Here is a 26,870-nt window from a genome sequence, read left to right as displayed (position 1 = left end):
TTGATGAATACATAAACTATTGTTTCTGCTTCTTTTGTGTTTAGAAAGGTTTTTTTTTTAAAAAATAGTCAAAATATTCCTTCACATTGCAACTTTTATCCAGATAACCAGTTCTTCTGTCAAAAAGAGTATATTTTTCTTTTAGGTGCCATTTGGCAGACACTGCACATGACACAGCTTCCTACCATCATAAATATAGCCCTCAACAGCACGTGTACTTTAGCCTTTTTTGCAAGTAGCATTTTACATTATTTTAAAATTACATAATATGTCACATAATTATAATAATATTTAGTGGATTGGTCAAGGGCACAGCACTTTTGTAAGTCATTTAGAAAAGCCAATTAATTGAAACTATGGCAATTAGAGTAGGAATTTCACCCAACATGACTGCCAAATTTTTACCACCACCCATCTAATGCCTGAAAAGCTTTGCCTAAAAACAGCTTTAGGACAACTGTGCATTTCATGAAAATTCCAATAGGCATTCTTAATGTTGATTCATGAATAAATTTAACATCAACTCAATAACAAAATCTCTTCTATAGCAAATGGTACCATTTATGACATTGTACACATTTCTATAAATGAAAAAAACATTCAAGTAGAATAGGCCAACAAATATGTATGATCAGGCTTAGTCCTTACTTTTTTTCTGAAAAAAACTTTGGACAAAATGTAATCTGTGCATCTGGATCAGTTCAAACAGTAACATTCTTGAAAATGACAAAACAGAACATGCTCAACAATTATACATTAGAAGTCAGCATTGTGGCCCTTTATACAAAAATACTTTCTCATTAACATGAACAGCTACCTTTTTTTAAACAATCATATTTAAGGAGAATAAGGCAATGCATACCTATAACCTGAACCTTGACGATCATCTTAGGATTAACTTTTCCCTTCGGAAGTTTAAACTCCTTTTTGTTGGCCGTTTTGAGATTTGGTCCATTGCAAGTTTGTATATCCACTGCATTACATTCATCAGCTGACCATGAATAGCTCGGTACACTTTCACCTGTGCATGCATCACAGTCAACTTCAAACTTTAACTGCGACTGAGGACTTTTCTTCTCCAAGCAGTTTTTTGTACATCTGAAATTTCCGCAGACACAGGAAGTAAGGATATATTACCATTTAAAAAATAATAGGCACAAGAATTTATTTTCTTAAATCTGATTTTTCAAACTTTTTTTTTCTGTTTACGGTTAGGTTTACCATAGATTTAAAGGGAAAGGCAATGTTGTTCTAATGTTAATTTTTCAGTTGGGATTTCTTAAATCATTTAAAGAAGTGAAAGAATTTTCAGAATCGGAGTAAAAATGAGGAAATTATGAGCATTTAAATATTTGGTCAAATTTCCATGGCAACAAAAAACAAAAAGGCGGATTTAATAAATTTTCAGATACACATTTGAACTGCATTTACTGCATTACTGTAAAATAATTTCTCTACTTTTTCCAGCTATAATGAAAGAAATGATCATGTTTTACATCTTACATTCAAGAAACATATATGAAATTTAGTGTGTGTGTGTGTGTGTTCAGGTTAAATGTCTTTCTCAACAATTTTTCAGTCATATGAACGACGGTGTCTACTTGTAGCAGTGAGCACAATGCCCAACTTTATTGTGCTGCCTCACTGGATTATCATGCCGTAGACACATGACATGATACCACACCCAGTCACATTATACTGACACCAGGCTGACCAGTCCTAGTACTATCCTCTTAATGCTGAGCACCAAGCGAGGAAGCTACTAGTACCATTTTTTACGCCTTTGTTATGACGCGGCCAGGGATTGAACCCACGACCTCCCACACTCGAAGCGGACGCTCTACCACTAGGCTACCGAGACGGTCTTTTAAAAGGTTATTTGCTAAATAAATTATAGAGCAGTGTGTAAATGACGTCATAAACACACTAAAATGGCTGTCTCCATTATCAGCCATTTTCTTAAATTTCAAACTGCCATATCTTTTTCAATAGTTGTTCGATTTTAAACATTCTTTCAGCGTTATGAAAAGTCTGATGATGGCTTTCGTATAAAATTAGAGATGCTTTTGAGAAAAGCGCATGTCTCCCACAACTGCCCCATTGAAAAATGTCTAGTTTCGATGGTTTTGATGAGTGGACCCAATCAGTAATTCAAGGGCCATAATTCAAAAGAGCTTGGGTAGATTTGGCTAGTTATTGAACTTGGCCGAGGTCTTATGGTCAAACACATTTTGTTCGCATTTGGTGAAGATCGGATGTGAAATTTTCGACTTAGAGTGCAGACAAGCTTTGTGACAGACAGACAGACACACAAACAGACAGACACACAGGCTGGAGTAAATCAATATGTCTCCCACACCACTGTGTGCATGGTGGGAGACATAATTAACTTATTTTCAGGCTTTCCTTACCCTTTAATAGTGTACATTTAATGCGTGCATACACTTAATGTGGGAGATTTAATGCCAGCCAAAGTAACAACAGCAGTTACAGTGGAAGATGTTTTGCAAATTGAAGGTTTTCAAGCTGTTTCCCTTGATCTCATACATGCAAAATAGGCCTCACAACATGATTTTCAACAAGAGGGCCAAAATGGCCCTATATCGCTCCCCTGTTACCATTGCACTTAAGGACAAAAAGGTCAAAAAATCATAATCAAGATCAATCAAAAGAATTATGAGAAAATATAGTTGAAATTTTCATAAAGTTACTTCAAATAAAATTATTTTCCAATCAGGCAAGTAGTTTCAGGCCTGAACGATTACATCAGAGGAGGAAAGGAGCAAAATTCTGACTGATGAAGCCCAAAGGACAGGAACAACAAAGGGAAGAAATTAAAAATAAATCTAAGTCCTCAGAAAAAATATCTAAGTCCAAAGGACAGGAACAACAAAGGGAAGAATTTAACTAAAAAGAAAAAAAAAAATCTTACAAGGTACAGATTATGTCAAAATACACCTAAAAATTGGAGGTACCTTCCATGTTGTACCAGAGAAAAGTGGTCTCAGTTTTTCCCTACAGGCAATAAATAAAAAGTTACTAAATAAGCTATTTATAGTAATATTAAAGGGAAGTAACTGAAAAAAATTATTGTAAATGAACAAAAGAAGGATCTGCCAAATAAAAACAAGAGCACTGCAATGCAATGCAAATGCAGAGCAATATACACACAATACAAAGTCATATGACCTTTAACCCCTAAGTGTGACCTTGACCTTGAAGTGAGCCATCCGAAACATGTGCTCTGCACGTCGTTTCGATGAGGTGAACATTTGTGTCAGGTTTCTTTGAAATCCTTCAAGGGGTTCACGAGTTACAGAGCGGAAGGGAAATTGCTAACCAACAGATCCACACATACAGACAGACGGACACCAAGGCGATAACATAACATGTCCCTTCGGGCGTATAAAAAGGAATCGAGATCTTATGGAAAGTTATGGTGATACAAATTGTGTGCAAGTCTGGTTAAAATCAAATCATAAAGGAAGCTACTATTGTGCAGACAAGATCAAAATAGCTAATTTTGGCACTTTCAGGGGCCATAACTCTGGAACCCATAACACGATCTGGCCGGTTCAAGAAAGGAACCAAGACCTTATGGTGACACAAGTTGTGTGCAAGTACATCTCCTATTACGCTATGCTTAGGATCTGACAACGAGCTACTGATAGCCTCGTTCTAACGACCCTTCTGCTAGCCAATCAAGAGCTAACTTACAACATTCTGCAAGATTTAAAATGCCTTGGTTTTTGATATCTACAATTTTTATGTCGAAAGATGTCAGATAGCCAGTTAGCTCAGTCGGTAGGGCACTTGCATTGAAAGCGAGAGGTCCCGGGTTCGAGCCCTGGATTGACTGCAAATTTTTCTTACTCTCTGACATTCGAACAAGTTGTCTGATTGGTTCAAATAAAATTAGATTTGCGAAAATAAAAATAGCAATATTGGAAATCCAAAATATACAGAAGACGAATGGGAATGGGTCATTCTCAGATCTTCGTTAGAAGATCAAGTACTTTAGTCAGATTGGATTAAATTCAAATCATAAATAAAGCTGCTATTGTGCAGACAAGGTCAAAATAGCTAATTCTGGCCCTTTCAGGGGCCATAACTCTGGAACCCATTATGGGATCTGGTCGGTTCAAGAAAGGAACCGAGATCTTATGGTGACACAAGTTTTGTGCAAGTTTGATTAAAATCAAATCATAAATGAAGCTGCTATTGTGCAGACAAGGTCAAAAAAGCTAATTTTGGCCCTTTCAGGGGCCTTAACTCTGGAACCCATTACGGGATCTGGTCAGTTCAAGATAGGAACCAAGATCTTATGGTGACACAAGTTTTCTGCAAGTTTGATTAAATTCAAATCATAAATGAGGCTGCTATTGTGCAGACAAGGTCAAAATAGCTAATTCTGGCCCTTTCAGGAGCCATAGCTCTGGAATCCATAATGGAATCTGGCCAGTTCAAGAAAGTAATCAAGATCTTAAGGTGATACAAGTTGTGTGCAAGTTTGGTAAAAATCAAATCATAAATGAAGCTGCTATTGTGCAGACAAGGTCAAAATAGCTAATTTTGGCCCTTCAGGGGCCATAACTCTGGAACCCATAATGGGATCTGGCCAGTTCAAGAAAGGAACCAAGATCTTATAGTGATACAAGTTGTGTGCAAGTTTGGTTAAAATAAAATCATAAATGAAACCACTATCGTGCAGACAAGAAATTGTTGATGCACAAAAATAGCAAATTCTGACCCTTTAAAGGGCAATAACTCTAGAACCCATGATGGGATCTGGCCAGTTTTCGAAAGGAATTGAGATATCATGCCAATACAAGTTTTGTATAAGTTTGATCAAAACTGCTTGCAAAATGTGGTCTCTATCTTGTTCACAAGAAATTGTGGACGGATGGACGGACAGACGACGGATGAAGGGTGATCACAAAAGCTCACCCTGTCACTATGTGACAGGTGAGCTAAAAAAATAATTACCTAGAACTTAAATTTGATCTTTGTATCATTTAACCTTACAGACTTCACATATAAACTCTATATCTGTGTCATTTATGAATCGTCTGTAAGTGTAGCTAATCTAACTGATGTAGACTTTTTTGGTTGGATTTAACGTCGCACCGACACATGATAGGTCATATGGCGACTTTCCAGCTTTAATGGTGGAGGAAGACCCCAGGTGCCCCTCCATGCATTATTTCATCATGAGCGGGCAACTGGGTAGAACCACCGACCTTCCGTAAGCCAGCTGGATGGCTTCCTCACATGAAGAGTTCAACACCCTGAGTGAGGCTCGAACCCACATCGATGAGGGGCAAGTTATTTGCATACATGCCATATCTCCTGCCGGGAGGCTTTTTCTCCCATATTTTCAGTATATCTCCCGGTCTCCCGCCGGGACATGAAAACCTCCCGTAAAAAAATAAATTCAGAAAAAAAGTCTTCTGTCGAAAAATCATATCTCGGACCCAATGTAGACCTTTAGAAAATACTTGAAATTCAATATCGAGTAGCCCAGAAATACACTTCAGACATAATTTTCATAGTTGTCTATAATCCCTAGCTTGTTTATCGAGAGATACACGCCTGAGGCATTAATTATCTTACCACCTACTGTCACCATCTGCAAACAATTAACCATGCATTTAATCTTACCCGTAGGCAATTGTAAACATGCGAGATTTTAGACTGATTCAATAACATCAAAGCCACTGATCCGTAATTTTTCAAAACAATATGTAAACCAGTCTTAAAATTACGTCATTTTACCGCCACCTGCCAAAGTGTACTTTCGTTTTCGCTGACCTTTATATTTATCGGGAAACACTCTTTTCCCGTATTTATCAAGCCATCAGAGGATGAGACAGGTTAGTGCTAACACCGAGTTTATGTTCTCAATTTAAATACTTGCACAACATGCAAAAAATCAACAACAACTTAACAAAATTGGCGAGTTAATGTCACACTACACAGAATTTTGGACAAACATGAATTCGGATAAGTGAATTTTATGAAATAAATTGCAATTCATATTGCCCAAATAATTGACTGCCATTCCTTTGTGATATTGTCATGTTGCAATAATTAACAGGAGAACAATTCCCAGGTTAAATACATGTAAAGAAATGACTGCCCTTAAAAGACTGTTTTGACATGATATCTCTGCAATTTAATCTTTTGAGTATTGTATGCTTAAACATGTCATGTCAAAAAGATCACTCTCCCCAGATGCAGAAGCATCAACACATAAAGTGAAAACAAAGTTCCTGGTTCAATCTTTTATGGAATTCTGAATTTCCTTGGATTAAGTTAAGTGCTATAAGTAATAATCATGCATTCTGTACACAACTGTTGGCTCCACTCATCAATTCAATGTAAAAAAAACTTGATGATTTTTTCATGAAAACGGCTATTTAGCACGTAAAAAGTGAGCGAATAAAAGTCTCCCTTATTTTTACCCAAATCTCCCTTAAAAAAGGCCCTGCTGAGGCAAAACTCCCTTATTGACCACGGTCTGAAAATATGGCATGTATGGATTTGAAGTCAGCGACCTTAACCACTTGGCCACGGAGGCCCTGTAGACTTCAACAAAATATAACCTATACCTTTATGAAACAGTTAATATGATTATGCTATAATTCAGCAACTAGTGCAGTCAGTAGAACACAATGTAAATATCGTATTTACAATCCATTATGGCAAATTTGATTCTCATAGGCATTCTGCTTTATTTCAACAAATTGTTTTACTGATCACATTTATACTAAATTGGATGATCTAATTTTGAATTAAACTGAACTTTCATAAAAAAAAACAACATCACCTTCTGGAGGATAGCGTGCATCAAAGCAAATAATGACACAATAATAAACAAGAGCTGTCCATAAGACAGCACACCTGACTCAAATTTCTCAGTGCTTTACTTTTAATTATATAATGATATAAAACTTTAACCAAACAATACTAAGTTTAAAAGAGGCATAAATCTGTCGAAACTCAAATCAGAGTTATGAGGAGTGTTTTTCCTGGTGTAGACTTTGATAGTTAGTAACTATTTTAATTTTCAAGTCAAAAGCTTTGATAGTACAGAGATATTTGATTCTATAAAAAGAAAATAATCTAAGTTAAAAAGTCAAAGTCAAAATTCAAATCAGGGTTATGAAAATTGTTTCTCCTGGTGTAGATTTTGATAGTAAATAACTATTTTAAGTTTCAAGTCAAAAGCTTTGATAGTATTAAACAGAGATATCTGACTTTATCAAAAACTTAAATCAGCAGGGGCGAGTGCAACAGCTCTACTTTTTCTTCGAAAGTCAAAATGAAAATATTGGAACTGGGACTGTTTTTGTATTCCAAAATGACTGTAAATAAAATATACCTGACAAAAAAAAAATCAAAAACAGTCTAGTGTTTGAATTTATTTATTTATTTATTTGGGTTTTACGGCGCACCAACACAGTATAAGTTTGAAATTTCATGCATACATTTGAAAGTATGAAAACATTTTTACTAGCTCACAGGTCATGTCCTCTTACAAACTCATATTTTAGCTTTAATATAGGTTAGAGACCACCAATTATTTTCCCACTGACTTCCATTGTAACATAATAACGGCCCGAGAAAATCATATCATAATTTTATTTTTCAATAAACATTAAAATTAATGTAGCAAATATTGTCAAAGTGTATAATAAAAGACTGTAAACACAGTAAAAAAGTTAATTTTGAAAAGTTAAAGTCAATTTATGGTTTTGTTAACAATAGTCTTACTAATCAGTTGCCTTAATCTCAGTTATGCGATTACCATAAGGCGTAAAAAACAAGAGCTGTCACTAATGGTGACAAATGCCCCCGCAGCGCGAGTTAAGTGCCTTCATGCAAAAAGTAAACATTGGCCCCTGTGACCTTGACCTTTGATCTGGTGTCCCCAAAGTCAGTAGGGGTCGTGTACTCAATAAGTACTATCAGCATGTGAAGTTTGAAGGTCCTAGGTGCAGTGGTTCGCAAGTAAAGTGCCTTCATGCAAAGTTAACATTGGCCCCTGTGACCGTGACCTGGTGACCCCAAAGTCAGTAGGGGTCGTGTACTCAACAAGTACTATCAGCACGTGAAGTTTGAAGGTCCTGGGTGCAGTGGTTCGCGAGTAAAGTGCCTTCATGCAAAAAGTTAACATTGGCCCCTGTGACCTTGACCTTTGACCTGGTGACCCCAAAGTCAGTAGGGGTCGTGTACTCAATAAGTACTATCAGCACGTGAAGTTTGAAGGTCCTGGGTGCAGTGGTTCGAGAGTAAAGTGCCTTCATGCAAAAAGTTATTATTGGCCCCTGTGACTTTGACCTTTGACCTGGTGACCCCAAAGTCAGTAAGGGTCGTGTACTCAATAAGTACTATCAGCACGTGAAGTTTGGAGGTCCTGGGTGCAGTGGTTCGCGAGTAAAGTGCCTTCATGCAAAAAGTTAACGTTGTGATGAACAAACTAACGGACGGACGGTTGAAAACTAATATGCCTCCCTTCAGGGGCATAAAAAATCCGACCTACCTACCCTAATTTTTTGGAGCCGGAAATAAAGAATTTTTTTTTTAGGCCTAATCCCAGTTGGTTCCCTGTACTTTTTTGAAGTGGTGGTCTCTGACCTAATATGTGGTTATTTATAACAAAGAGAGATAATTTTGTGACCACATTGGTGACCTTGTTTTCTTGTTTACAGCACCTAGGTTATACTCATTTATCATGCTTTAAAAAATCAAGTAAAAAATATATGCAGTTTATATTTATAAGCTTCAGCTATTTCTAATTTTCTACTGAATTACAAGTTGTAGGAAAAACATTTCAGATAAAGCAAAACTGATATTCAAACATATATAAGCATAGAATTCAAATAAAAGCATAAGAATTAGTTAACTTAAACATATAAGCATAAAATTCAAACTTAAACATTCAAACAAGAGCTGTCACTAATGGTGACAAATGCCCCCGCAGCACCTTGACCTTTGACCTGGTGACCCCAAAGTCAGTAGGGGTGGTGTACTCAATAAGTACTATCAGCATGTGAAGTTTGAAGGTCCTGGGTGAAGTGGTTCCCGAGTAAAGTGCCTTCAGGCAAAAAGTTAACGTTGGCCCCTGTGACCTTGACCTTTGACCTGGTGACCCCAAAGTCAGTAGGGTTGGTGCACTCATAAAGTACTATCAGCATGTAAAGTTTGAAGGTCCTGGGTGCAGTGGTTCGCGAGTAAAGTGCCTTCATGCAAAAAGTTAACGTTGGCCCCTGTGACTTTGACCTTTGACCTGGTGACCCCAAAGTCAGTAGGGGTAGTGTACTCAATAAGTACTATCAGCAAGAGAAGTTTGAAGGTCCTGGGTGCAGTGGTTCGAGAGTAAAGTGCCTTTCATGCAAAAATTTAACGTTGGCCCCTGTGATCTTGACCTTTGACCTGGTGACCCCAAAGTCAGTAGGGGTAGTGTACTCAATAAGTACTATCAGCATGTGAAGTTTGAAGGTCCTGGGTGCAGTGGTTCGCGAGTAAAGTGCCTTCATGCAAAAAGTTAACGTTGGCCCCTGTGACCTTGACCTTTGACCTGGTGACCCCAAAGTCAGTAGAGGTGGTGTATTCAATAAGTACTATCAGCATGTGAAGTTTGAAGGTCCTGGGTGCAGTGGTTCGCGAGTAAAGTGCCTTCATGCAGAAAGTTAACGTTGGCCCATGTGACCTTGACCTTTGACCTGGTGACCCCAAAGTCAGTAGGGGTGGTGTACTCAATAAGTACTATCAGCACGTGAAGATCGAAGGTCCTGGGTGTAGTGGTTCGCGAGTAAAGTGCCTTCATGCAAAAAGTTAACGTTTGCCCCTGTGACCTTGACCTTTGACCTGGTGACCCCAAAGTCAGTAGGGGTGGTGTACTCAATAAGTACTATCAGCACGTGAAGTTTGAAGGTGCTGGGTGAAGTGGTTCGCGAGTAAAGTGCCTTCATGCAAAAAGTTAACGTTGGCCCCTGTGACCTTGACCTTTGACCTGGTGACCCCAAAGTCAGTAGGGGTGGTGTACTCAATAAGTACTATCAGCAGGTGAAGTTTGAAGGTCATGGGTGCAGTGGCTCGCGAGTAAAGTGCCTTCATGCAAAAAGTTAACGTTGTGACTAACGAACAAATGAACAAACGAACGAACAAACTAACGGACGGACAGTTGAAAACTAATACGCCTCCCTTCGGGGGCATAAAAAGAGCTTAAGTGAGAAACCACTTAGAATTAACAACCAAGGGCGGATGGTTTATATATATTCAATACTAGACATTCTTCACAGGTCAAATAAGAGTTGTTTGAAAAACATGTATGCCCCAGGATCACAGTGTATAGACTCTGTACGCCCAACCGGAAGTCGCCAAAAACTAGGCGTTCAGAAATCAAAACACAAATTTTTGCTGTCGCGGATGGCTTGGATTTTCATTGTTTATTTCGTTAATATCGCATAAAGTAAGTGTATTTTTAATCTACGTATTGTTTAAGAGCTACTGTTTACGTAGATACCAAACACGCCTATTAAAACTCTTAATATACTTCATTTCAAGTCAAATAAAGTGTGGGTATTTCTTCGATTTTGTAATGAAACTATCAATTCTTTGAAATACATGTATCTTGGACTTTTGCAAAGAATTGAAACCTTTGCTACTTGGTAGATAAATATCTTACGCATCGATAAATATTAGCATGGCTCTATGGTAACAAATGCGTTTTTAGGAAAATGTGATTTTCTGAGACATATATGCCGATTACACTGCCCCACTAGTCGATACATTACTGACCCACTAATCGCAATTTCTAAAATCCGGACTGAACGCTTAGTCGAAAAACTGTACGCCTATTCAAAACTTCTTTTCATTCATATATTTCAATAATTTGACCTTGTTTTATGATAACCAACAGTTAAAAAGTAATAGTTATAATTTCTTTCGTTTTCGTAACAGTCACGGATCAGTTTATATGTTATTACTGCAGTTTCGAATCCACTTTTCGTAAAGGTTAGTGTTTATTAGTAAGTAATTATCAAATTAATTTAGTCTAGCACGGCACAGCCGCGCGACTAATTCAATTTGGTAAATGCGTACTAATAAACTCTAACCTGCATAGTGTTTGAATTTATTTTTTGTAATAATGACTAGATTCTTTACACATAAATCACTAATAATCGTTACATGGCACAACTCAGTGTTTGATCCACTTCCGGCATCTCAGATACTTGTTCGGACTTTACCTCGGGAACTTTATCATCAATCAAAGAAGAAACAGCTGCCATCGGCGCGGTTATTGGTAATTTCTGTTTATTTTAATATCCGGCTCCAAATCACCGCTGATATCAGTCAAAATCAAGCAGATTGAAGCTAATATCCAGTTATTAATAATTATTGCAGTAATCGCTACAAATCAAAATGAAAATGACCTGGCTCCTAATGTTTACATCAGTTGTTTTACACGTATAACTAACCACCGTCTTGGAAGATAGATGAGCGGACTCGTTTTGGACACTCTGATTGTACAAAGTTTTCATGTAGACAGCGCGTTCGTCTGTTGGCGGAGCTTAAACTCAAAAAATAATTTCAGGTACAACACCTTGAGTGACCTTCACCTTGGGTATAATGGACAGTCCCTGCATAAAAAGGCTTTGTTTGCACAATGTTTATGTGAAGTTACAGTAAAGTATAAGCAAAAGTAAAAAAAAAAAAAAAAATATGTGACAGAAAAAAAGGTTGCCAAAAAAGTTAACTTTAACCGAAACCAGGGCGAGTAGAATAGCACCGTTATTCCCCGAATAGTCAAGCTGAAAATACAAAGAAAAAAAAACAAAACAAAGTGTCCTGTCAAGCTGTGCGGAATAAATATATATTTTTCTGGTATGTTAAGGGAAACACGTACACAGATTCTATTTCTTGTCCAAGACAAGGACATCGTTGGTGAAACAGACCAATAAATACTGTTTCACTGTCGCAAGTAAAATACAATACAAAACTTATATTTATAAATTCAATAAGTATAGTGTATAGAGCCTACAAGCCCAAACACGTCGTCATTTCTTTATTGAATAGGCGTACAGTGTTTTGGCGAATAGTGGAACAGTTTTATATAAAGTTTTGTGAGTAGGCTGTCAGTGCATAATTCAGATGCATGTTGAATTAAACAGTATTTAAACTATTCAGGATTGTAAATTCATATTTGTAGGTATAAACTCATTTGCATGGATTTATAATTTAACATTCAGAAGCGGTTCTGACACGTATTTCACTCGCAGTTCGTAAATAATGGGTATTTTTACCTGAATGCATCGTCTTTTGCTTTGACCTGCTGGGTTTTGGGTGAGAATACGTTTTAATTTCATGTGTTAATGTCTATTTAATGGCAGTTTGTTACAGAGACATTTATCATACATTGAAAAATATATACAACAAGAATATTCATTTCAAATAGCCAAAGAAAAACAAAAAAATACTCACTACCGACAGCTTCCAAAAATTTGAAAAACGAAAGTGAACGCCTAGTTATTGGCGACTTCCGTTTGGGCGTACAGAGAGTCTATACATTGTGAGGATAGCCTGTCTCAGTTAACTGGGTGAGCAATTTTATTAAGAATGATGTGACATTGATTTTTGAACTAATAACCTAATCTAAAGGGTCTTGATGACCTTTTATCACTCACCTGTTAAACTTGGCCTAGGAATCATGAATGTGGCTTATACAGTGTTAACAAGCTTTTCCTTTGTTTTAAGCGATGACCTTTGTTTTTGACCCACTTTCGAACTTGGCTTACAAATCTTCATGTTAAACAATTTCTTTCCAAGTTTCATGAAGATAGGGTCATAAATATGGCCTCTAGAGTGTTAACAAGCTTTTCTTTTGAGTGGTGACCTAGTTTTTTAAACCACATGACCCAGTGTCAAACATGGGCTAGGAATCATGAAGATAAACATTCTGACAAAGTTTCATGAAGATAGGGTCATAAATGTGGCCCCAAGTGTTAACAAGCTTTTCCTTTGATTTGAGCTGGTGACCTAGTTTTTGAACCCACACAATCCAATATTAAAACTGGCATAGAAATCATCAAGATAAACATTCTGACCAAGTTTCATGAAGATAAAATCATAAATGTGGCCTCTAAGGTGTTAACAAGCTTTTCCTTTAATTTGACCTGTGATCTAGTTTTTGAGCCCACATTACCCAGTTTCAAACCTGGCCTAGAGATCATCAAGATAAACATTCTATGCAAGTTTTATCAAATCAAAGCTTAAATGAAACCTCTATATGGCTGAAAGGGCATTTTGCCTCATTCAGGGATGGTAACTCTAGAACCTATGGAATCTAGACAATTTTTGGAAGGAACCAAGACCTTATTTTGACTTAACTTTTGAGTAAGTGTGGTTAAAATCGAATGTAAAATATTACTTCTATCATGTTCACAAGGTAAAAATAAAGAAATTTTGGCTTTTTCTGGGGTCAATCTCGGGCCATAACTCAGGAACCCACGATTGGACCCAGCAGATTAATTATGGAATCCAAGATCTATTATTTTTATTTTAAGATATTTTGCAAGTTTGTATCAAATTAAACCATAAATGAACTCTAATGGCTGCATAAGCCAAAAAAGCAAATTTTGACACTTTAAAGGGCCATAACTCTTGAACCTATGAAGGGATCTGGCCAGTTTTTGAAAGGATCAGAGATATTATGCCAATACAATTTGTGTGCAAGTTTGATTAAAATCAATTGCAAAATGTAGTCTCTATCGGGTTCACAAGAAATTGTGGATGGACAAACAGACAGACTAAGGACGATCACAAACGCTCACCCTAATCACTAATTGATAGGACAGCTAAAAACAAGAGCACCGCCTTGCGGGTGCTGACGCTCATCTGATTTTTTTTGTGTAATAGAAATATTGTCCTACCCATGATTTTCTAAGTCTAAAAAGGGCCATCATTCTTGCAAAAAGCAGGTTAGAGTTATGTTTCTTGATGTTCAGTGTCCACTTATGATGGTGAAAACCTGTTGCAAGTTTTAAAGCAATAGCTTTGATAGTTTATGAGAAAAATTGACTTAAACATAATACTCAACCAAGAAAATTATTTTCTAAGTCCAAAAAGGGCAATAATTATTGCAAAAAGCAGGATGGAGTTATGTTGCTTGCTGTACAGGGTCAGCTTATGATGGTGAACAAGTGTTGCAAGTTTCAAAGCAATAGCTTTGATAGTTAAAGAGAAAAAGTTGACCTAAACATAAAACTTAACCAAGAAATCTGATATTTTCTAAGTCCAAAAGGGGCCATAAATCTTGCAAAAAGCAGGATGGAGTTATGTTTCTTGCTGTACAGGGTCAACTTAGGATGGTGAACAAGTGTTGCAAGTTATAAAGCAAGCTTCGATAGTTTAGGATAAAAGCTGACCTAAACATAAAACTTAACCAAGAAAACTGATTTTCTAAGTCCAAAAGGGGCAATAAATCTTGCAAAAAGCAAGATGGAGTTATGTTTCTTGATGTACAGGGTCTGCTTATGATGGTGAACAAGTATTCCAAGTTTCAAAGCAATAGCTTTGATAGTTTAGAAGAAAAGTTGACCTAAACATAAAACTTAACCAAGAAATCTGATATTTTCTAAGTACAAAAGGGGCCATAAATCTTGCAAAAAGCAAGATGGAGTTATGTTTCTTGCTATACAGGGTCAGCTTATGATGGTGAACAAGTATTCCAAGTTTCAAAGCAATAGCTTTGATAGTTTAGGAGAAAAGGTGACCTAAACATAAAACTTAACCAGGCAACGCCGACGCCGACGCCGACAACCGCTCAAGTGATGACAATAACTCATCATTTTTTTTCAAAAAATCAGATGAGCTAACAATTGGGTTATCTTCTAACTATAGACAACCATGATATAAAATTTGATAGCCAAGTGTTCTCCACACATAAATTCTTTACCATTTTCAGTTCCAAAGCCACTGATCCCTTTACCTTGACCTCCTCAAAACAACAGAGGCAATCTACTTATCATAGACATTACACAATTCAATTTGATGGCCAAAATATTTTCCAGCTACTGACAAGAAACCACTTTTTGTCTTAAGGTCACCTTGACCTTTAACATACTGACCACCAAAAGCTGTAAAGTTAGTCTTGTTACCATAATTATGCAATTATCCAATAAAGTTTGACCAATGAAGATCAAAATGTTCTCCAGCTATTTATCAGACACCATTCTTCATGTCAAGGTGACAATTCTTTTTGTTGTACTTCTTCCTTGGTTCAACACCACACCAACACAAGTATAGGTCATATGATGACTTAGCTTTGATGGTAGAGGTCATAACCCCAGGTGCTCCTCTGTGCATTATTTCATCACAAGCAAGGTAGAACCACCAACTCACATCAGTGGGGGAAAGTGATTCTAAGTCAGTGACCTTAACCGCTCAGTCATGGAGGCCCCAAGGTGACAATGGACAGACTCCAGAAACAATAAGTCATTTAATGGCCAAAGACAATCATCCTTTGAAGTCTTCGAATCATATGTGAAAGCATTCTCCAGTTACTGAATGGAAACAAAGTTGCTTACCATCAAAGACAGATATACTGATCGAGACTTATCAACATGAGCAAAAGAATATACCCCTTTCTGAGAAGGGAGCACAATAAAAACAAGAGCCATGTTAGACATGGCTAATCCCCCTGCCGGGCATATTATAATTGAAGGCTAAAGTTCCTGGCAAGTTAGTGTCTGAAAGTATTAATTTTGGGGAAAGCTTTGAAGAACCGTTTAGTTGTGGTCCGCATCAGAGGTTTTAAGATGTGGAAGAAAGAATAAGTCAGTAGTGAGGTGGTTTACTGCTAAATTTTATTAATTTTCATGAACAGTATAGCTATGATGTTTTTCTATGTGGCTACTGTAAAAAGAAGGAATGGAAAGCTAACAGGGAACAAGAGTGCCAGAATGTCACAATATATGCCCGTCAAAGCAAATTTCTTTACTCTAGCAGCTGTATTTGGAATGGAATGTTAATTTTGTGGTTGTTTAGTAATCATTGTAAGTCTTTTGTTTTTTAAAGTCCACAAAAAGACTCCTTACCAGGTAGAGATACCTTATATATAATAAAATACACCTAAAATTGGAGAGTAACATCTATGTTGTACCACAGAAAAGTGGTCTTGTTTTTTCCCTAGGGTCAATTATAAAAATGTTACAATATAAGTTATTTATAGTAACAACTAAGGGAAGTTAATCTTAAAAACAAAAACAAAAAAAAATTTCAAGTCCACACAAAAATCTTTATCAGGTAGAGATTGGTCAAAATACACCTCAAAATTGGATTTAGCACGCTTGTTGTACTACAGAAAAGTGGTCTCAATTTTTCCCTACAACCAGTAATGAAAAAGTTACAATAAAAGCTATTTAAAGTAACAATAAAGGGAAGTAATTCTAAAGAAGGGAACTGCGCATGACACTTCGTCTCATGATGGTGTATAATTGTGCCAAGTTACATCAAAATCCCTCCATGCATGAAGAAGAAATGCTTCGGACAAAGTCATTCTTGTATCTGACCTTTGGCCTCTAAGTGTGACCTTGACCTTAGGCCTAGTGACCTGGATCTTGCGCATGACACTCCGTCTCGTGGTGGTGAACATTTGTGCCAAGTTATATCAAAATCCCTCGATGCATGAAGAAGAAATGCTCTGCACAAGGTTTTTATTCTTGTATCCTTTGACCTCTAAGTGTGACCTTGACCTTCGACCTAGGGACCTGGTTCTTGCGCATGACACTGCCTCGTGGTGGTAAACATTTGTGCCAAGATATATCAAAATCCCTCCATGCATGAAGAAGATATGCTCCGGACAAATTTTTTTAAGAAAATATGATAAAGGGGAATAACTCAAAAAATAGGCAAGGTAGAGTTATTGTTCTTGCACACTGCACTTCCTCCCAATGTGTTCTATCAGTGTATGAAGTTTGAAGAAAATCCCTCCAGTACTTTTGGGGTTATGCTCCGGACAAAATGTTTTAAGAAAATATGATAAAAGGGAATAACTCAAACAAGAGGGCCAAGATGGCCCTAGGTCGCTCACCTAAGAAACACTCCATTACAGTGTAAAACATGTTTGACCTAGTGATTTCATGGAAACAAATATTCTGACCAATTTTCATTAAGATTGGACCAAAAAATTGGTCTCTTGCGATAAAACAAGCATTTTCTTAGATATGACCTAGTTTTTGACCCTAGATGACCCATGTTCAAACTCGACCTAGATTTTATCAAGGCAATCATTCTGACCAAAATTCATGAAGATCAACTGAAAAATACAGCCTCTATCACATACAGAAGTTTTTTCTTTGATTTGACCAAGTGACCTAGTTTTTGACCTCAGATGACCCATATTCAAATTCGACCTAGATTTCATTAAGGCAATCAACCTGACCAAATTTCATAAATATCAACTGAAAAAAACAGTCTCTATCGCATACACAAGATTTTTCTTTAATTTGACCTAGTGACCTAGTTTTTGACCTCAGATAACCCATATTCAAAACCAACCTAGTTTTCATCAAGGCAATCACTCTGACCAAATTTCATGAAGATCAATTGAAAAATACATCCTCTATTGCATACACAATGTTTTTTCTTCGATTTGACCTAGTGACCTAGTTTTTGACCCCAGATGACCCATTTTCGAAAACAGCCTAGATTTTATCAAGGTAATCATTCTGGCTAAATTTCATGAAGATCAGTTGAAAAATACAGCCTCTATTGCATACACAAGGTTTTTCTTTGATTTGACCTAGTGACCTAGTTTTTGACCCCAGATGACCCATTTTCGAACTTGGTCTAAATTTCATCAAGGCAATCATTCTGACCAAAATTCATGAAGATCAATTGAAAAATACAGCCTCTATCGCATACACAAGGTTTTTACGTGATATGACCTAGTGACCTAGTTTTTGATCCCAGATGACCATTTTCGAACTCGGCCTAGATTTCATCAAGGTAATCATTCTGACCAAAATTCATGAAGATCAATTGAAAAATACCGCCTCTATCGCATACACAAGGTTTTTCTTTGATTTGACCTAGTGACCTAGTTTTTGACCCGAGATGACCCATTTTCGAACTCGGCCTAGATTCATCAAGGCAATCATTCTGACCAAAATTCATGAAGATCAATTGAAAAATACAGCCTCTATCGCATACACAAGGTTTTTCTTTGATTTGACCTAGTGACCTAGTTTTTGACCGAGATGACCCATTTTCGAACTCGCCTAGATTTCATCAAGGTTATCATTCTGACCAATATTCATGAAGAAGAATTGAAAAATACAGCCTCTATCGCATACACAAGGTTTTTCTTTGATTTGACCTAGTGACCTAGTTTTTGACCCCAGATGACCCATTTTCGAACTCGGCTTAGATTTCATCAAGGTTATCATTCTGACCAATATTCATGAAGATTAATTGAAAAATACCACCTCTATCGCATACACAAGGTTTTTCTTTGATTTGACCTAGTGACCTAGTTTTTGACCCGAGATGACCCATTTTCGAACTCGGCCTAGATTTCATCAAAGTTATCATTCTGACCAATATTCATGAAGATTAAATGAAAAATACAGTCTCTATCGCATACACAAGGTTTTTCTTTGATTTGACCTAGTGACCTAGTTCTTGACCCGAGATGACCCATTTTCGAACTCGGCCTAGATTTCATCAAGGTTATCATTCTGACCAATATTCATGAAGATTAATTGAAAAATACAGCCTCTATCGCATACACAAGCTAAATGTTGACAGACGACGGACGACAGACGACAGACGCCAGACGACAGACGACGGACGACGGACGCCGGACATCGAGCGATCAGAAAAACTCACCTGAGCATTGCTCAGGTGAGCTAAAAATAGGCAAGGTAGAGTTATTATTCTTGCACACTGCACTTCCTCCCAATGTGTTCTATCAGTGTATGAAGTTTGAAGAAAATCCCTCGAGTACTTTTGGAGTTATGCTCCGGACAAATTTTTTTAAGAAAATATGATAAAGGGGAATAACTCAAAAAATAGGCAAGGTAGAGTTATTGTTCTTGCACACTGCACTTCCTCCCAATGTGTTCTATCAGTGTATGAAGTTTGAAGAAAATCCCTCCAGTACTTTTGGAGTTATGCTCCGGACAAAGATCGTTGCGGACACACGGACGGACGGACAGAGCATTTCTAATATCCCCTTCGCCTTTGGCGGGGGGATAAATAAACTGGATGTTATGGTAGTACTCCATAAATATATGTCTTTTATCAATCATGATTTCATTTTTGCTGAAATTTTACCACAGGTGGAGATGTTTTAAAGTACAATTATGATGGTTGTACATCCAAAAACTGAGGCAATGTATTCTAGAAATTCTTTCTAATATTACTGAATGCTGATCAAATAACAATGAACTGGAAACATATATTACCTGATGCCAATGCTAAAATCTATACAAAACAAGAATGAAATTGTGAACTTTGGTTGCAAAGTGCTTTCAAAATGGTTTTGCTGAATGACAATAAAACAGTTTACAAACAAATCTTATTGTCTGTCACAAACATGTAGAATATATAGGCTTTTGCTTTCAAAAACCATTAATAACAACTAGGGTGACCTTGACCTGAAAAAGTACCTCTAAAGCTTGGAAATTTTTCACTGATTTAGTTGGATGATTTTTCACTAATTTGTTGCCCTTTGGTTATTCAACATTCCTAAACTAAAATGCCATCATAGTCAGGAGTGAAATCATTAATATTCGTTGGGGACTAATTTTCGTGGATTCTGTGGATGAGTCATCCATGAAATTTAATCCCGACAAACAAGTAAAATTCCCATTCATTTTATGTTCAAAAGTTAAAATCCACAAATTCATATCCCCATGAAATTGCCTTTTTGACAAAAGCCATGAAATTTCATGTCAACGAAATTTAATGATTTCACAGTACTCCTGACTATGATGGCTCTTAAATTTAGGACTGTTGAATAGGGAAAGAGCAATCAATCAGTGAAAAATCATCCAACTGAAACACAAGATAATATGCATATCTCCTCATGATAGAACTTTATAAGCTTCCTATAAATAGTGGTTGCTGAGAAATACTCTGGACAAGAGTTGTACTATAATAAATTTACTACTGTTGAATATCAAACAAGAGCTCCACCAAGCGGGGCAATATACGCTCGAAGGGTTACATCATAGAATGGGAGCAAAATTTAAAGAACTTGACTGTTGTAGCCCAAAGGACTGGAACAACAAAAGGAAAACTTCAAAAAAAAACAAATCTAAGACCACAAAAAAATCCCCATCAGGTACAGGTATGTAAAAATACACCTAAAAATTGGAGGTACCATCCATGCTGTACCACAGAAAAGTGGTCTCAGTTTTTCCTTACGGACAACAATAAAAAAAGTTTCAAAATAAGCTAGTTATAATAACATAAAAGGGAAGTAATTAAAAAAAATTATTGTAAGTGGACAAAGAAGAGATCTGCCAAATAAAAACAAGAGCACTGCAATGCAGAGCAATATACACAAAGCAAAGTCATATATGACCTTTAACCCTTAAGTGTGACCTTGACCTTAAAGCAAGTCATCCGGAACATGCGCTCTGCACATCGCCTCAGTGTGGTGAACATTTGTGTCAAGTTTCTTTGAAATCCTTCAAGGGGTTCAAGAGTTACAGTGCGGACATGAAACAAACTGATATGACCTTTCACTCCTTAGTGTGACCTTGACCTTGAAGCGAGACATCCAAAACATGCACTCTGCACATCGTCTCGGTGTAGTGAACATTTGTGTCAAGTTTCCTTAAAGGATCTTCAAGGGGTTTCAAGAGTTACAGAGCGGACACGAAATTGCTAACGGACAGACGGACGGACACCAGCATCATAACATAATATGTCCCTTCGGGCGTATCACAACAACTAGAGATGCTTTTGAGAATAGCAAATGTCTCCCACAACTGCTTAATTATCTCAATAGCAAATCAGTCTATATATACTGTTTACTCAGAGCACATGTGCATGCCCTTTTTCGACTCCAAAAGGACCCCTAAACTACTTTCAACAGTAGTATAGGCGCCGTTTTGAGGTCAAAAATGCGCAAGAAAATCTGAGCTTTTTTGGGAAGTCAACGACCATAATTCCCAAGTGCCTGGGCCGATTTGGCTAGTTATCAAACCTGGCTGAGCACTTACTGGCAAACACATTTTGGTCAAGTTTGGTGAAGATCGGATGAGAAATGTTCAAATTAGAGTGCAGATAAGCTTTGTGACAGACACACACTGGAGTAAATCAATATATCTCCCACACAAGTGTGGTGGGAGACATAATAACTCCATTCTGTGAATCTAGGATTCAGTACAAAATCATCCGGCCAGAACACGAAGATAATATTCATGTCCCATTTCAAAATTGTAAAAGGCAGCCAATGATGGATGCTCCCGGAAATATGCACTCATTCAAATGGATAATGAAGAAATTATGCAGGACAGATGGATGGACGAAGCAGTGACTATATGCTTCCCCTTCAGGCTGCAAAATAAACAGTTGAAAAGAATTCTAATGAATTAATTTTTTTGTACTTATCACTGGCACCAGACCAGAAAGAAAATGCCTCTGTACATGTTATACCCTACCCCTAGGTATTCTATAAGAACTATAGTCATGAACAGGAAAATATACTAACCCATACCTGTCAAGTCTGACGCTTGAACCGTGATTCTCACGAATTCAAGGTTTGATCACGATTTAACGAATTTGGAGCATTTTCTCAAGCTTTCTAAAAACAAAAGGACCATGATGGTCCTGAATCGTTCACCTCTTCCCACATGATCCAGTTTTGAGTATGACATCGTTTTTTCTATTATTTGATATAGTGACCTAGTTTTGAGCTCATGTGACCCAGTTTTGAACTTGACCTAGATATTATCAAGATAAAAATTCTGACCAATTTTCATGAAGATCCATTGAAAAATATGGTCTCTAGAGAGGTCACAAGGTTTTTCTATTATTTGACCTATTGACCTAGTTTTTTAAGGCACGTGACCCAGTTTCAAACCTGATCTAGATATCATCAAGGTGAACATTCTGACCAATTTTCATGAAGATCCATTCAAGGGTATGGCCCCTAAGAGAGGTCACAAGGTTTTTTTATTTCAAGACCTACTGACCTAGTTTTGATCGCAGGTTGACCCAGTTTCAAATCTGACTAGATATCATCAAGATAAACATTCAGACCCAAATTTCATACAGATCCATGAAAATATGGCCTCTAGAGAGGTCACAACGTTTTTTCATTATTTGACCTACTGACCTACTTTCTGACAGTACGTGTCCCAGTTTCGAACTTGACCTAGATATCATCAAGATGAACATTCTGACCAATTTTCACAAGTATGGCCATAAAGGGGTCACAAGGTTTTTCTATTTTTTTGACCTACTGACCTAGTTTTTGACCGCACATGACCCTGTTTCGAACTTGACCTAGATATCATTAAAATGAACATTCAGACCAACTTTCATGAAAATCCATTGAAAAATATGGCCTTTAGAGAGGTCACAAGGTTTTCTTTATTTGACCTACTGACCTGTTTTTCATGGCACGTGACCCACTTTCGAACCTGACCTAGAAACATCAAGATGAACATTCAGACCAACTTTCATACAGATCCCATGGAAAATATGGCCTTAGAGAGGTCACAAAAGGTTTTTCTATTATTTACCTACTGACCTAGTTTTTGATCGCCCGTTGACCCAGTTTCAAACTTGACCTAGATATCATCAAGTTGAACATTCTGACCAATTTTCATGAAGATTTCATGAAAAATATGGCCTCTAGAGAGGTCACAAGGTTTTTCTATTTTTAGACCTACTGACCTAGTTTTTGACTGCACGTGACCCAGTTTAGAACTTGACCTAGATATCATCAAGATGAACAATCAGACCAACTTTCATACAGATCCCATGAAAAATATGGCCTTTAGAGAGGTCACAAGGTTTTTCTATTATTTGACCTACTGACCTAGTTTTTGATGGCACGTGACCCAGTTTCGAACCTGACCTAGATATCATCAAGGTAAACGTTCTGACCAATTTTCATGAAGATCTTGTGAAATATATGGCCTCTAGAGAGGTCACAAGGTTTTCCTATTTTTAGACCTACTGACCTAGTTTTTGAAGGCACGTGACCCAGTTTCGAACCTGACCTAGATATCATCAAGGTGAACATTCTGACCAATTTTCATGAAGATCCATTGAAAATTATGGCCTCTAGAGAGGTCACAAGGTTTTTCTATTTTTAGACCTACTGACCTAGTTTCTGATGGCACGTGACCCAGTTTCGAACTTGACCTAGAATTTACCAAAATGAACTTTCTGACCCATTTTCATAAAGATCCCATGAAAAATGTGACCTCTAGAGATGTCACAAGGAAAAGTTTACGCACGGACGGACGACAGACGCTGCGTGATCACAAGAGCTAAACAAGAGGACCATGATGGTCCTGAATCGCTCACCTCTTTCCACATGACCCAGTTTTGAGTATGACGTCGTTTTTTTCTATTATTTGACATAGTGACCTAGTTTTTGAGCTCATGTGACCCAGTTTTGAACTTGACCTAGATATTATCAAGATAAAAATTCTGACCAATTTTCATGAAGATCCATTGAAAAATATGGTCTCTAGAGATGTCAAAAGATTTTAATAATTTTAGACCTACTGACCTAGTTTTTGACCGCAGTTGACCCAGTTTCAAACTTGACCTAGATATCATCAAGATGAACATTCAGACCAACTTTCATACAGATCCCATGAAAAGTATGGTCTCTAGAGAGGTCACAAGGTTTTTTTATTATTTGACCTACTGACCTAGTTTTTTAAGGCACGTGACCCAGTTTCAAACTTGACTTAGATATCATCAAGGTGAACATTCTGACCAATTTTTATGGAGATCCATTCACAAGTATGGTCTCTAGAGCGGTCACAAGGTTTTTCTATTTTTAGATCTAATGACCTAGTTTTTGACCGCACATGACCCTGTTTCGAACATGACCTAGATATCATCAAGATGAACATTCAGACCAATTTCCATACAGATCCCATGAAAAATATGGCCTATAGAGACGTCACAAAGTTTTTCTATTATTTGACCTACTGACCTAGTTTTTCACCGCACATGACCCATTTTCGAACTTGACCTAGATATCGTCAAGGTAAACATTCTGACCAATTTTCATGAAGATCTCATGAAATATATGGCCTCTAGAGAGGTCACAAGGTTTTTCTATTTTTAGACCTACTGACCTAGTTTTTGACCGCACATGACCCAGTTTCGAACTTGACCTAGATATCATCAAGATGAACATTGAGACCAACTTTCATACAGATCCCATGAAAAATATGGCCTCTAGAGAGGTCACAAGGTTTTTCTATTATTTGACCTACTGACCTAGTTTTTGATGGCACGTGACCCAGTTTCGAACCTGACCTAGATATCATCAAGGTGAACATTCTGACCAAGTTTCATGAAGATCTTGTGAAATATATGGCCTCTAGAGAGGTCACAAGGTTTTTCTATTTTTAGACCTACTGACCTAGTTTTTGATGGCACGTGACCCAGTTTCGAACCTGACCTAGATATCATCAAGGTAAACATTCTGACCAAGTTTCATGAAGATCTTGTGAAATATATGGCCTCTAGAGAGGTCACAAGGTTTTTCTATTTTTAGACCTACTGACCTAGTTTTTGATGGCACGTGACCCAGTTTCGAACTTGACCTAGATATCATCAAGATGAACATTCTGACCAACTTTCATAAAGATCCCATGAAAAATGTGACCTCTAGAGTGGTCACAAGCAAAAGTTTACGGACGGACGCACGCACGGACGGACGACGGACGACGGACACCGCGTGATCACAAAAGCTCACCTTGTCACTTTGTGACAGGTGAGCTAAAAAAAAAAAAGAATTATTTATCAAAATAAACCAACGCGCGGGAACTGAAATTTCCTTGGCTTAGAAAAGCAAACAATGGACCTAGTTTTGCTTTCTGCAAGCTATGCAGACTAATTTGCGTACAAACCAAATTCATTGCGTATTTAGATACTTTTACGCCATAAACGCGAACACTGTATGCAGGAAGTAAGTTGTATGCACAACCGTTTTTCCGGTGCAGGTTCAAACCGAAAGTACATTTCAAATCGAAAGTAGAATATGTAGATCAGTGAGACGTTTTGTTTGTATTAAACATTTAGGTCCATAGATATCACGGCTGTAATAAAAACTCAAAACAGTTTTACTGACAAATTTGCATTATTAATTTTATTTGTTTTTTAGAAAAATAAAGTTTCTTGTAGATCTATCATGAAATAAAAAAAAAAAATCAGGTCACATGTGTTTTCCATATAGACTGTGTTAAAGCAAGGCAAAAAAAGAGTGGACATGGAATTCATATTAATGATCTCAGAAAGCACCAGAATGCATATTTTCATATATACTTTAAAAAAAATTTCTTGGGGTGGGGCCGGGAAGGGGGGGAAAGACCCCTCCTGCACCCACCTCCATTTGTCGCGGACTCGCACAAATCTCACTCTTTCATATTTTGGAAACTTGACAGGTATGACTAACCCATTTCAATCGCGCATTTCATACCTAAAACACACAGTTCAGTTAATGTGTACTATGAATATTAACAAGTGGTAATATATCTTCCATTGTGTATCGGTCACATTTCTTTAATGTTTCTTATCTGAGAGAAACAACAGTTTACAGTTTTTTCATGTTACACAAAAAACTTTGTTGAACTTCCCTATTGAAGTTCCAGTCTAGATTACAAAACCATTCTGATTTGCTGACGTGAAAATGTATGTCAGTCGTGGTTTAACTACACGTGTACGCTTATATGTGTATATATGCACATAAATGTGCGATATGAATTTGATAAACAGTAAAGATGTATACCAATGTATGACTTCAAATTCAAAATCGTATATAAGATGAATTTCATTCATCATTTTGAGTTTTATTGTAAAACTGTGAATATTTTGCATTGTTTTTGTTTGTTTACATTTCGACTAACTTGTGCAAACTTCTGTGACCTCTGGACCGGATGTTCTTTAGGGAAGTTCAGGTAAGTTTTTTCTGTAACGTCAACGAAAGCATAAAATATGTGGAGTATCTCTGCAATATAAAATATTGAGACAATGTGACTGGTGCACAATGGAAGATAAATTACGGCTTGTTCAAAATGCTGGGTACCCCTTCACCTATCTGCGCGTGTTAGGTGAGAAATGTACGATTGAAATGGGTTAGTGCACTTTCCCGTTCATGACCATGGTTCTTATAGAATACATAGGGGTAGGGTATAACATGTACAGAGGCATTTTCTTTCCAGTCTGGTGCCAGTGGTTCATATTTTCATTCAGTAATTGACACTGATTTGAGTATTTTTCTGTAACGAAATGATAAACAAGAGCTCTGCCTAATCAGGCATATGCCTTTTTGAAAGCAGAACAAGATATCAACAAGAGCTCGTCGAACACGAAATGCCCCCCTTGATGCATTTAGTAATTGCACAAGGAACAGAAATTATATGCTTACTGTAAACAAAAGTACTACCATTCTGGTTTAATCTGACCTTGACCTTTAACCTATTAACCTAACAAGAGATTACAGATTGATCTTGGCGCCATCCACTGAGCCACTTTTTGAATGTTCCAAATTTCAAGACTAGCTCAAGGTCAAAATCAAAGTCAAATTTCATTTAGGTACAAAACAATGTGTACGTGGTCCAAATTTGAAAGCGGTGGCTTGAGAAATGTGA

At 37.1% G+C, this 26,870-nt stretch overlaps 1 protein-coding gene across 5 annotated transcripts in view; it reads right to left on the bottom strand.

Annotated features, from left to right (window-relative positions):
* Positions 1-26,870, bottom strand: part of LOC123522990 (polycystic kidney disease 1 like 1-like) — a 247,879-nt gene that overhangs the window by 72,674 nt on the left and 148,335 nt on the right. For all 5 annotated transcript variants that reach the window (XM_053549432.1, XM_053549436.1, XM_053549433.1 and 2 more), the window contains 2 exons: positions 19,476-19,494; positions 863-1,098 (listed from right to left, as the gene is read on the bottom strand). In XM_053549432.1, coding sequence (XP_053405407.1) covers positions 863-1,098; positions 19,476-19,494 — 255 coding nt within the window. The remainder of the gene's footprint in view (positions 1-862; positions 1,099-19,475; positions 19,495-26,870) is intronic.

This window comes from Mercenaria mercenaria, chromosome 8 (genome assembly GCF_021730395.1).
Source record: "Mercenaria mercenaria strain notata chromosome 8, MADL_Memer_1, whole genome shotgun sequence".
In the NCBI taxonomy this organism is placed as follows: Eukaryota; Metazoa; Mollusca; class Bivalvia; order Venerida; family Veneridae; genus Mercenaria; species Mercenaria mercenaria.
The sequence above is the reverse complement of the archived record's forward strand: the minus strand, read 5'-3'. Positions and strand labels throughout refer to the sequence as shown.